The sequence below is a fragment of the Eurypyga helias genome, unplaced genomic scaffold (assembly GCF_000690775.1).
Source record: "Eurypyga helias isolate BGI_N326 unplaced genomic scaffold, ASM69077v1 scaffold2487, whole genome shotgun sequence".
Classification (NCBI taxonomy): Eukaryota; Metazoa; Chordata; class Aves; order Eurypygiformes; family Eurypygidae; genus Eurypyga; species Eurypyga helias.
In genome coordinates, this window is record NW_010262199.1 from 86,256 (window position 1) to 99,416 (window position 13,161).

A 13,161-nucleotide genomic window follows, 5' to 3' on the forward strand; every position below is an offset into this window, starting at 1 on the left:
CTTTTTATAGTTTACACCGATGTACTGTGAAAATTGAAACTGACTTCTGATCTGTTTAATAACTCGAAATAGCACCAACTATTTTGACTCAGGTACTTGCCTGTTTTCAAGCTACCATTTTTTTTTTATTCAAGTTTGTGCACATAGTTCAATACACAAAGTAAAGCAAAAAAAGCACTTTTTCTCCCTGACATCTACATAGTCACCTGTATATGAGAGAGGAAGAAATGAACAGTGGTTACAGATACACTAGCTGACAACTGGTTGAAAAAGGCATTATTTGTGTTTACAGAAAGGCATGCTGAGCTTTTTAAAACATGAAATGAAACTGCTCTTAATTTGAAATTGACATTCTCAATTTGACTATTATTGCTAAGAAGCCAAATACAATATTTTGGCAAGCTGAATAATTTTTTTTCATTTAAGCAAACCTTTTGATTTAGTGGTATTATTATTGTTTCATTATTTTTTTCCCCTCTGCATTGCAGGTCCTCATTTTGCGGCTGTAAACAGCAACAATGAGATTATTGTTACAGATTTTCATAACCATTCTGTCAAGGTACTGTCAATTAAGGGCAACTTGGAAAGCTTTTTATTTTATCATGGTACTTTCTTGGGGAAAATAAAGTATTGTTAGAAACAAAGACATCACGCTGTGTGTGTAAGAGGTCTGATATAAGGACTGCACATTCAGAGATCTTTACATGCAGTGTATTGCTTAATGGAGATATAATCCCTTGCCTTTGGTGCCACTATAATGTTTTCTAATTCAATTGCTTAAACATAAGTTGTACCTGAGATAAGTAATATCAACTTAGTTATTTTCCTTAGCTTTCAGCCAAACCTGTTATATACCCTATGTTCTTTTCTATTTTAAGTAATTCTGGTGACTGCTTTTGATTTCCCAGTAAGAGCTTTACACATTTCTATTTAAATAATATTATAACACAAATACCTGTCAATCTTTAGTTCTATACTTATAAGCTTTAAGATTACTGGATCCATTTACAGCCCTGGGATTTCACCTAATGGCTGCTTGCTCTGACTGAACACAAAGGTGAACCCTCAGTTCAGTTCATCAGTGTTCATAACTGACATGATAAATCTGATATATTCACCTGAAATCAGCAATCCCTGTCTGAGCACAGACACCTTCACGCTGTGAGCGATGCTCAGTCATCTAGCTTTTGAACAGTGAAATGGCTCTTGTATCTTTTTGGAACCAGAGAGGTAGCAGCAGCTCGTGGTTTGGGTTACAACAAAGAAACCAAGACTGCTGCGGGAGCCCTAAAGCAGATCGTTAATTTGGTGTAGCAGCAGGAGGCCTGTGACGCTGTAAATTACCCCTCCACCAGCAGGGTTTGCTGTGGGAACAAGAATGCCTGGAGAGAGTTAATGACGAAGGCGAGCCAAAACAAAAAAAAAAATCAAGTGAAGTGTGTGGCATTTTAGCAAATTTATAATTACTGCATTCCTAATGAGAACAGAGTGTTCCTGTCTGTCTCTGGTGTGCCTCAATGGGATAAAAATGTTATAATTTGGTACTAACTGGAAAAGTTTCTTATTTTTGTAGTGTTCTCTAAACTGGTACAGATAATTGTTGACACCCTGGAGAGTAATTTATAATCTGGGTAATCTGAGAGTAATTTGTAATCTGGCAATCTATCATTTGCTAGATGGTGGGGAAATCTAATCTTAAATAATAAATAAATTTATAGAAAAGGAAATAAATTTCACTTTTATGGGTCCCAAAGCCTCTTCCTGCCACCAGTGTCTTGAATTAGACATCTGCACCTAGCAACATTAATCTCCCTCCCCCATCAACCTTCAAGCATGTCCCTTCCTTCAGGCATCGTCTATGGAAAATCCTACTCAGGGTAGACTTCTCTCTCCTTCAGTCACTCACCATCCCCCTTTTAACCCAGGAAGAGAGCAATACATCTTTGCCTGTTCTTTTTATTAGTTGTCTTTTTTCTACTTTCTTTAACCATCTGAGGCACCAGCCTGGTACTTCATTAATTTCCTCCTCAAAAGGCTTTTTCCCTGTTCACTGTGGATGTTCAAGAACAGGATGATCCCCTCACATCCTCTACCTCCTTAGCACTTCGGAGTGCACTTGGTCCTTGTAAGGACTTTGCATTTTCTTGTGCAAGCCACAGCCGGTGTCTGAGAATGCTGCTGGACATTGCGGCACAGCTGCGCCTTGGTCCAGGAGGGACCAGAACAAATAGAGGTGGCAATGGCCCCGTGTAAATGACCCATCCTGTATGTATCTCACTTGGCCCCGTTGGTGCATCTGGGTCACTGACAGAATAGTCATTGATCATTTCCATCTTCCTGCTGTCAAAACCTGTTACTGTTGCAGAGAATTCAGCTGCTGAACTGCCTGTACAGGGAGCAGCATGCCACGAGTCTCAAGATGTGTTAGATTATGAAAGTCAGAGAAAAGTGCATCTGCTCAGTTGTGTCTCTGTAGGAGTGACTCCCAGTGCCGTATCTGCACCCAGCTCTTCTTAATTCAAGATGCACAAGCTGCACAGGGGTTCCCAGGCCCTCCAGCTCTGTGTCTGAGCTGAATCCATCTTCAGTGAGAAGGGAAATACCATATGGTGTAATGGAGCTGGAGGGAGAGATGGGCTCCTTTTCTCCCATCTTCAGTGTGTGTACTGGGGTGGTGTGTTCCTGGGAAGCCTTCAATTCCTAGTTTTAACAGGTGAACTGGTGGTAGTAAATTACTAATATTTGATATGGTGGCATATTCAGGTTTTTGTTTTAATCCACACAGGTATTTAACCAGGAGGGAGAATTCATACTGAAGTTTGGATCAAATGGAGAAGGAAATGGACAATTTAATGCACCAACTGGAGTAGCTGTAGATTCTAATGGAAATATTATCGTAGCAGACTGGGGAAACAGCCGAATACAGGTAGAAATTTCTGTATATCAAAGATGCTTGATTAGGAAAACCAATGGATTGATAAGTCTGGCCACTGAAGTCCAGAATTCTCAAGAAACAGGATGGCAGCATTAGAAGTGCTGTGATTTCTACAGCCTTTTATATGCCTCATTGCTGGTCTGCCCACTTTTAGAGCTGGTGGTGTCAGATCATGGACTTCCTAGGGTGCCTGCCAGCAAGTCTGATGGTCACTGTGACCAAGGCTTTTGTCTCCAAGGAGTTCCCCAAAAGCTATTTGATGACTTAGGAGACTTGCAAGCATTGCGGGGATGATAGTAATTGATAATCACCGTAACAGAAGATTGGAGACATGGTGGAAAATTGGAAAAAGGAAATGATCGGTATAGACCTGGAGGGAAATGCAGCAGATATTTCTCATCTTTTTTAAATGTTGAGAAAATATTCTGCTTTTAAGTTATGAGTTGCACTCTTTCTATCTTTCAAGTGCTTATCACAAAATCTTCTTATCTGGCCAAGAATATCTAACAAATAACTAAGTATGTATTATTTTCACTCAATATCAACATAAGGGAGCTGCCTCTGAGTTGTTCTCAGGAAGCACTGTCAACGGTGTAAACAAATTCCTGTTTTCCTCTGTGTGGGAACTTAATTCATGCTAGCCACAACAGTAATATTCAGTAGGAAAACAAGGTGTTGGTTGACTCCCTGGCTGAGTTTGATTTATTGTAGTTGGCTGTTTTTAGAACAAGGAACAGCTGAGGTGCTCTTTTTATTATGATTTCATTGCACGTTTACTTCTTGCCAAGGAGCCTCGCAGCTTTAATTAGTTCTTTTTAATAAGAAAACACGTTGGTATATAAACTTGCATGTTATGAGAATAACAGATCAGATTCTGACCTTGTTTATTCTAGCGTACGTCAGCCGTTACAGAAATGAGAAGCGTAGTGGTATAATTGAGAGCAGACTTGTGTCTGCTTTTTTTTTTTTTATTCATAACATTTATTCTGTGCTTTCTCACCCTCAAAGGTTTTTGATGGAAGTGGATCATTTTTATCCTACATTAACACCTCTGCTGACCCACTTTATGGTCCCCAAGGTCTGGCCCTTACTTCAGATGGCCATGTGGTAGTTGCAGACTCTGGAAATCACTGCTTCAAGGTCTACCGATACTTACAGTAGCAATGAGCTCCGGAGCTGGATAATCGTCCAACCTTAAGAAAAGACTGGTCCTGGAGATCCAGTGCAGGATATCTCCTGCTTTGAGTTCATTTTTAAGAATGGAGGAGTCTCGCATGGACTTCTCGCGTTAATTTCCAAGCTTACCTTGTTTACATAGGACTTGCACCTCTTGCGTTTCTCACTGAACTTTTTGTTGTAAGGGTTAATACAGAGAATCTTCTTTAACTGAATTCATAAAGACAATGGGATCTTACACACAAACTGCAACTAATGGAACTGGAATTAACTAATTAGGCAAAAATGAGAAAAATTTGGGAAGAGTCCCCAAAGCTTTTTGAAGACTGCAAAGGATAGCTCCTGCTCAGAGCTTCTAAATTTGAAGTATCATGGTTATGCATTATTTAACCCAGAGGTGATCCTGGTTATCTTCTAGATCTCATTATCATGGTAGGTATTACACTTTTAACATTCTTCAGTCTTACTATCTATAACAAGTAGGTCCTTTTAGTATAAGGTTAAGTCTCACAAGATCTGTCTAGCTCTAACTGTCAGGCCTAACACAGCTCAACATTTAAGCACTATGAGAATCAATGCAAATTCCCTGCTCATGTGGGATTAATGAAGGATTGTTTCATGTGCTTGTTTTTCACTCTTCCTCTTGCTCAGTGTGCTGGAAGGACTTTGCAGAGACCCGACATTTCTAAAGCTCTGGAAAAACTTAATTGTAGTGATACATGAGTGAGAGCTGAATTTCTGTATAGCAACAGACCTTCTGACACCAAACTAGTTCATTAGGAATCGGGGTTATTACAATGTCAACTCAATTCACCTCATGTGTGCCACTCTTTTGTATATGTTCATTGCCGTGTTTCCTTAAGGCAACTCATTGTATTAACCGATAAAATAAAATGCAGCATCACACAGGACAGAAAGCCAGAGAGGTACCCCTATGGAGGACCTACATTATACAACCAAAGGAACTGTGGTAAACAGAGGTTGTATAGAAAAGCCAAGGGTTACCAAAACTATTTGTTTTTACAGGAGAAAAAATGCATTACAAATAAGAATGAATTTGATCCAATTCCTGAAGTCCTTCATCAAAGGGAATTTTGTTAGAGGGCAAAATGAGGACTGTGATATTTGTTCTGATTTGTTTGTATGTATGTATGTATGTATGTATGGGTGATTGGCACAAAAGAATAAAACCAAGTAAATGTAGGTTATTTCAGCAGACTGGAATGCATATATGCCATTTGACAATGGCAGTACTCTGAAAATGTCCCTCCTTCTTCCTGCCAGATCTCTTTACTGTGTTCTTTTTTGAAGTATTAATTTAATTGGAAATGCTTACCATCATATGACTTTGTTGTGTTTTTAATGTGTTTAAGTGTGAACTTGTCCTTTTTCAAGTAGCAATGGCTTTATTCTTACTTCTAAATCCACTGGTCAAAGGATGAATTGCTACTGTAGCCTAATACAGACAGAGCAGTGCTCACTCTTAAACCTCGTTTGAGGAGCTGGTGAGTTTGCTGCCAAGGCCGACAGTAGCCTGGGAAGTACTGTCTTTCTTTTTGCATTTTTAGCGCCTTGAAACAAAAGGACATTGGGTCAGGAACAAGGGAGTATTTTAAGCATGTTTGCAAAATGGAAAGAAATCTTTGTGAAATTACTCATTATAAGTATTTGTCTTTTAAAAGGTTAAGGTTGGTTTTTTCAATGAATTTGAGAAAAAAATTGGTGGTGGTTTTTTGTTTGAGGTTTTTTTTTTGTTTGTTTGGGTTTTTTTGGTAAAGATGCATTTGACTTGTAAAAATGCAGACTCCAAGGTTCTTAAATGTGGAGTTTGTCTGTTTTTTAATTACTGTTTCCTTAAGATATTTCCTGGTTTTTCCCTTGTTTATATTTTGCACATAGAGCCAATTTACAAATTCTCATGCAAAGATAAGTTTCCTTGTTTCATTGGAATAAACATTTTGTGTATAAGGCTTAAGGTTTGGACCATATAAAGCAGCTAAGAAACTGGTGGTAACAGTTTTAAAAAGTTAATTACCAAGAGAACAAAATATCCTCTGCCTGAACTGAGTTTGTCCTAAAATTCTGAAGATGATATCTCAGTCCTTACACAATAAACTGTCCTATCAAAATTTAACAAAGTTGTAAATCAGATTTTCTAATGATCAAGTAGTTTCCTTTTAAGTGTCCTTATAAGCAACCTTCTGGCAAAGAAACAATTTCTGACATTGGAATGCCCTTAAATGGTGAATTTATAGATGAAGGAAAGGTTTGTAGCATTTTAATTGTATTTATCAACCAAGAGAAGAAGTTGCATAGGTTGAGATAGAGATTTATAAAGAAAATGAGAAATGTGCTGTTGCTGTCAGTTATGGATAATATTAATCAAATCTAGTTCCAAATTTGGAATTTTACAATAACATTTTACTAAACTCGCATGGTTTCCACTCAAGAAACTTTGCCAAATCCACTGTTGCCAGGAACTCTGAGAAGCACAGAAATCAGACCCTAATCTATGTATCAAAACATATACTTAAGACTGTATACATGCATACACTTTTCTGCAGAAGAGTTCCAGTCCCTTTGACTCAGCATTGTTTGCCAGGATTTTACAATACCTGTGTCAACCCAGTGCATCCTGATGAAACACGGAATTCTGCACACAGCCCCCTTGCAACCCAGCTAACAGCTATTCGGGGTGATGCGGATTTTTTTCTTAAGAGTGTAGAGCCTTTGGGGTTTTCAGATGCACCTGAAAAATGACGCTGATTTGGAGTTTCTTCTGATAGCAAATACTGCCAACTGCCATTACCAATTCGGTGGCACAAGGCATTCCCTTCCAAGGTCTGACCTTATCTGCCTAGCATCAGGAAACCGAGGAACACATGGCTTGGCTGGTGTGCATCTGAAGCCAATTTAGCTAAAATACTTGGCTTACAAACCTTACAAAGAGCAAGCAAAGCAGAAATTCTGCTCTAAAAAAACTGGCTTTTTTTTTTCTCTCATCCAATTAAGTGAACGTCAAGACTGCACTACTTGATTTGCTGAATTGTTAGCATTTATTAAAGGCATTCTGCTGCCAGATTTCAGGTATAAGCAAATGTTCCCTTGACTTCCCTGGAATGCTAATTGACTAGCAGCATGGCATGAATGGTGAAAGTATGTGCTTCATTTAACTAATCTTCAACTCCAAAGTAATCTCAAAAGGTTATCAGATCTTGTGTAATTTGGAGCATTTTAGGACAAACCAGCCAACTGTATTTTCAGTGTTTTGTGAATAGAATAAAAGGATCTGTTCGGATAAATCCAATATAAACAGTAGCGGATTTTTACATAGGCTAAACCAGCACCAATGTAGCTGACAAAGAAAAGGAAAATGGTTGGGGCAAGCATTTGCCTAATGTCGATGGAGAGTTATTTATTAGTAAATGCTCTTCTGCTCTGTAAAAAACAGAGGGCCTTTGATTTTATGTCAATATTTTTTATAACTAAGGATCTAGTGTTGCCATAATGAGAACTGTAAGTGCCCAATATGTTGTGTTTGTTATAAAGAAATGGCTTGCGGTGGTGGGTGACAGCCAGTTACGAAATCATGACGTACATGGAAAATTTTCTTCCAGGATTGTGAGCAGCGATTGTTTTGGCTGTTTGTGGAGGGTGCGCAAAAGGTGTTTGTGCTTTGGAGTAGGAGGATTCCTAACAGGTTACTTCTGATGAATGTACAGCACTTCAGTTGGTGTTTGTGAGCAACACGGCCTTAACCCTGACACTTTTGCTTTGGCTTATGACATGGGAATGTTCCCTAAGCTGCACAGTGTATGGCAGTAGCCCCTGTTGGAAATCTCTACCAGTTGATACGCTGCAGCTTTCCAGTTTGAGGAGTGAGTCTGTCTTCTTCCTTTTTACTTTTTTTTTCTTAAGGTTTTGTACATTCCATCTTTGTAAGTCAATCTCATATGTTTTGTGTACGTATAAGCCTTGCACTCTCTTTACACTCATAATGGAATATTCTTCTCACTTGCTTTTGTTTGGTTGGGTTTTGGTTTTTTTAATCCCTATGAGGCTAAATACAAACTCTGTCTCCTTAAGGTCAAGGATGAAAGATGCGCATCAAAGTGTTTGTGTGTGTGTGTGTGTAGTTTTAGCTTCCTGTGTGCCACGGTATTCTTGATGCTTTAGCCGATGATTAAAAAAAGATAAATTACTCTGTCTTGGAAATGTAGGAAAACCAGAGTCAAATGTGTACCTTTACCACGCACAAAAATTTCAAATAATAATAATAAAGCTTGTTTCCTCTGTTATTTTCATGGTTGAGGATTTATTTTTCATATGTCTCATACTCACTGACCCTAAAAATAGCCCTGTAATGCAGGAAGATGGGTAGGTTTTTTCCAAAAGGAAGTCCTGACACCACAGTTCACAAACCAAGAAAACTGTGTTTGTTTCAGGAGTGTTAAGATTTTATGCTGACACAGAGGAAAGAGGGACTGGGGATCTCTTTGGGAAGAAGGTGGGGAGTTGGAGAGCCCTCCTTTTTCAGTAATCAAAATTAACATGTTCATTGGTGGCAGTAAGATGATGAGTCACAAGCTTTTCCATTTGCATCATGGAAGTACCTTTCAGCTATGCAGGGGTCTGCTGAAAAAAAACAAAGATAAATTATTACAGAAGAACAGAAAACTTGCCTTAGGAGTTCACTCCTACTCCTTTCCTATAAGAACAAATTTTCAGCTCATGTTATCTTCCATTTTACACAGTACGTGTGTCTTACTGGTCACTGGTGAACTCTCCAAACCTGAATCCTTTGAGAACTCCGTGTCATCGGGGACTCGCTCACGAAGTAAGAGGGACTCTTCAGACGTGTCGTTTGCCTTGGACACAATGTTCCTGGGGGGGGACTGGGGAGGTCAGCCTCGGTGCTGTGTGTTTGCTCGGTGGCAGGACACTCAGAAATGAGACAGCTGAAATACAGGGCAGACATCCTTTTTCATGGATCTTGCCCCCAAGCCCTGTAGAGGAATCCACGTTTTATTCTTTCTTGCAATTCATAGGGAATGCCAGCAGCCATGGTTTGAGGAAATTTTTTTCATCTGAAGGCAAACTTACTACCACGTAACAGATCGGTTTTGGTTTTCTTCTCAGTCTTCAGGAGGAATGCATGTCCAGAAAATGCTGCCTTGGTGCTGAATGCACTGGAGTAATTGTCTATCTGCCCTGAAGTTCAGATGCTGGCAAGAGGCTTTATTTGTCTGCCAGCTCAAAAAACCTCAGGGCTTGAAGCAGAGCAGTGTTAGTTTGACATTCAGAGTTGCTCTAAGGTCTCCCCAGAGCCTTCTCTTCTCCAGGCTGAACAAGCCCAACTCTCTCAGCCTGTCCCCATAGCAGAGGTGCTCCAGCCCTCTGAGCATCTTCGTGGCCTCCTCTGGACTTGCTCCAACTGGTTTATATCCCTCTGATGTTGAGGGTTCCAGAGGGATCTTGCAGCAGTTCTGTAAACAGGAATACAGGACCCAGTCACAGGGAGAGTAAGGCCAAAACAGCTACAGGTGCATGTGTTTTGGGCACCCATCGTTAACCAGGATCTCTCCCTTTAGAGTGCAAAGCACTCAGCATACCATCACGTGTTCGAAAACGTTTGGTTGTTCCTTAGGCTACAGTTCTCCCTCACATCCAGCTGTGCGGGTCTGCAGTTAACTACTCCCACAGTTTTGCTGACGGTTCATGTGAACGCTCCCTGATTTGCACCAGACACAACTATCTCAGCGAACTGGGATGGTTAATGTCATTTCTGTGGACAGATGTTCTCCCCAGGCCCCAGCTGTGCCGGTGGAAGAGATACCCACTGCTTACTGCTCATTGCTACCTCGGGTTGAAGGCTGCTGACCCTCAGATCTGTTGGCTGAGCCAGGCATATGATGCTCACTCGTCCTTTCAGTGAAATGCCTAGTTACCAAAAACCTAGTACTTGATGAGTTTGTAAGTGCTTGCTGCAGCAGCTCTGCTAGTCAAGCTGTGGAAGCAGTAAGTTTTGGAGGAGGGCCAGCTAGTGTTTCTCACCGGCTCGGATGTTTGCAGGGAGAACATCTGCTTACAGTCCAAACGCTTGTCTGAGGAGGAAATAAGGCAAGAGATGCTGCAGAGACTGGCCTCTATGGGACACCCATGGATCCCATTGCTTCCTGATACCCAGCCACATCCCACCGCAGACTGCTTGGACCTCAGAGAGGTTAGTGTTGCCTCCCAAGGGTGAGCATCTCCTAGAGCTCTCCTTGTCCTCCATCCTCAAGCTCTGCTGAAGCATCTTTTTGCTGTCAGTTGTACAGATGTTGTGGGAGGCAGCCATGGGACTCAGAAGATTTGGGTTTTTTTCTGGAAATAACCTGCTCTGCTATTCAACTTCAATTCTTCCCTTCTGCTGAAAAAAAATAGCTCGGGTAATTAAAGACTTTACTATGATGCAGATGTACGAAAGGAATAAAATTAAAGTAGGACAATTTTCATTCTCCTGCCTGCCACTGTCACTTTAGTGTCCTTTCAAAACAGAATTTATGAATGCAATCCAGTTACAAATTTGTAACAGCAAAATGAAGGAGGGTACAAATTTCATCTCATCTAAGCGTATTTTAACACCAACAAAGCAAAGCATTTTCTCTACCTCAGGAACAGAAAAAATCTGCTCGGGCTGGTACTTAAAAATCTCAGTCAGACACCTACCATAGAAAATTTCAGCCCAAACTGCTAAGGCTTAAGAAAATCACAGGGAAAGGAGAACAGTCTTCTAACAGAAAGGCACAGTATTTCCATCCAATGTCTTGTTTTTATATTAATAGTATATGACTACCAGTTTTGTGAAATACCACATTTAGACATTCTGAAGCCCATTAAAAATGTCAGACCTCTATGTATTTTAGAATCGTTCATTCCACTTCACCCAATAATGGAAAACTACCCTCACACAACAAAGCCTGAGATACTCCTGTGTGTATTTTCCCTCTGTTTGGGACCTCTTCCACCCCGTGGTCTTTCAAACTAGTTAGTTTTGACATGGTGCTGCAAAATCTGGGAGTGTTAAGGAACCTCTTATTCCAGAGTGAATCAGGCCTAGTGACTTGGCCATGGAAGGGCTCCAGGGCTGCCAGCATGCTCAGGGGAGCTGGCATCCATCCCCAGGGGGCAGGGAAAACCTCCTGAGCCCCCTGCCCCACCATTGCCCCAGAGCAATGACCTAACACCTCGGAGGCAGATGTGCTGGTCTGGCTTGGTTACTGTCATCAGGTTCAGCTGCTGAAAACCGGAATGCCTTCCAGCTGTGGCTCCAGGTGTGCGCTCTGGCCATGTGCCAGCTCCGTCTGGGGGTGAGACCTGGGTGTTTGCTGCCAGCCCGTTTTCAGGTGTGATGGAGCGATGGGAGCGTCGCTGCTGAACAGAGGACGAGAGGTGTGTGCCCCAAGCTGGCTGCAGGGTGAGCGCCCCTTGAAACCCCTCCCTCCCTCTCCTCTCCCTCCTCCCTCCCTCTCCTCTCCCTCTCCCTCCAGCAGCACGTTCAGCTCTGACACCTGCTTTGCCGCTCACGCGTGCCCATGCCGCAGCAGGTGCTTCGCCAATGTCGTAGCAACCGTTTGCTGAGTGGGGTAAAAAAGGGAGCGGAGCTCGGGTTTATTTCAGGCCGGGAAGGAGCGGGAAGGAGCCCACACCCTGGGGAAGAGGAGTCATGGTGAGAAGAGGGAAAGCAACCGGCCCAAGGAGCATGGGGACATACTCGCTCTGAGGGCTGGGAAAGGCTGGGGGACAGAATATGAGCCCCCACGTCAGATGGGGCGGTGTGCCAACAGATTGCATCAGGAGTTAGCGAGTCGAAACTGTGATGCATGGAAGAGTCAGCTTTGTGTTTTGTATGAACATGCAGCTTCCCATTAATAACGTCCTTCCTAACTTGGTGTTTCGTTTTTAGTGATACGCTGGTGCGCACGGTGAGGAACAGGATCACGGCCAGGCCTGTGTGGAAGAAAACCTCTGGTTGCAGGAAAAGAGGCATCTCGCAAGGGCGATGGAAATCATCACGGGTACTGCCTGGGTGTTTCAGCTTGCTTGAATTTGAACTCTAGAATTAGTATGGCAGATGTAAACCCACCCACCGCTGTTAAACTGCAGCGCAGTTTCCCAGAACTGCTGTAGCTGAAGGGAGGTAATTTACAGCACAAATAATAGTGAAAACAAACTGCAAGTAATTAAAGTTGCTAGAACAGTCATCACAATGAACAACTCTTTCAAGCAACGCCGGACGTGCCCGGGTCCTTCGCTTCCATGGTTTTATGGAAGTTTATTCTCCATGTTGCGTTGCTCCTTTAACGGGCCAGTCGTACAAATCTGCTTCATTTTAGCGCGTTGTTGGCGCGTTTGTATTTCACCTTTGCTGCTGGGCCTCAGAGTGAAAAGGTTACGCAGTGCACACGCCGGGCAGTGCCAGGCTGGAGGCCCCGTGGCTGGAGGCGTAAAGCACGTGTCCCGCAGATCTATCCTGCAGATGTTCAAACCCACAGCTGTAGAGAGGGATTCAGAAACAAGTATTTTTCCCCTGATGATTAGGGCCAATGCTGGTGAGATTCAAAATATTTTAAGAATTTGTTGTTAGTTTTCATTAATTTCAGGGATGCAGAAATATTTACTGAAGATGTAGCAATGACATCTGGTAAGGAGACTGCGCTTAGCATAGATTCATGGAACGGTTTGGGTTGGAAGGGACCTAAAAGATCATCTAGTCCCCCCCCCCCTGCCATGGGCAGGGACACCTTCCACTAGACCAGGTGGCGCAAAGCCTCATCCAGCCTGGCCTTGAACACTTCCAGGGATGGGGCATCCACAGCTTCTCTGGGCAACCTGTTCCAGTGCCTCACCACCCTCTCCAGGAAGAATTTCTTCCTGAGATGCAGCCTAAATGTCCCCGCTCTCAGGTCAACCCGCTACTTCCCGCGCACAGTACCCAGCGGGGGGCGGGGGACCAGCGGCAGGCGGCGCTGGAGCTGCGCACGCGGCCTCCGCCCTCCCGCCGGCAT

At 42.4% G+C, this 13,161-nt stretch overlaps 1 protein-coding gene across 2 annotated transcripts in view; it reads left to right on the top strand.

The window, feature by feature from the left end:
• The window catches only part of TRIM2 (tripartite motif containing 2), a 39,825-nt gene extending 35,163 nt beyond the window's left edge, over positions 1 to 4,662 (top strand). For both annotated transcript variants that reach the window (XM_010155612.1, XM_010155613.1), the window contains exons 10-12: positions 489 to 559; positions 2,786 to 2,926; positions 3,944 to 4,662. In XM_010155612.1, the coding sequence (XP_010153914.1) occupies positions 489 to 559; positions 2,786 to 2,926; positions 3,944 to 4,096 (365 nt within the window). In that variant the 3' untranslated portion in view covers positions 4,097 to 4,662. The remainder of the gene's footprint in view (positions 1 to 488; positions 560 to 2,785; positions 2,927 to 3,943) is intronic.
• Positions 4,663 to 13,161: the final 8,499 nt, after the last annotated feature.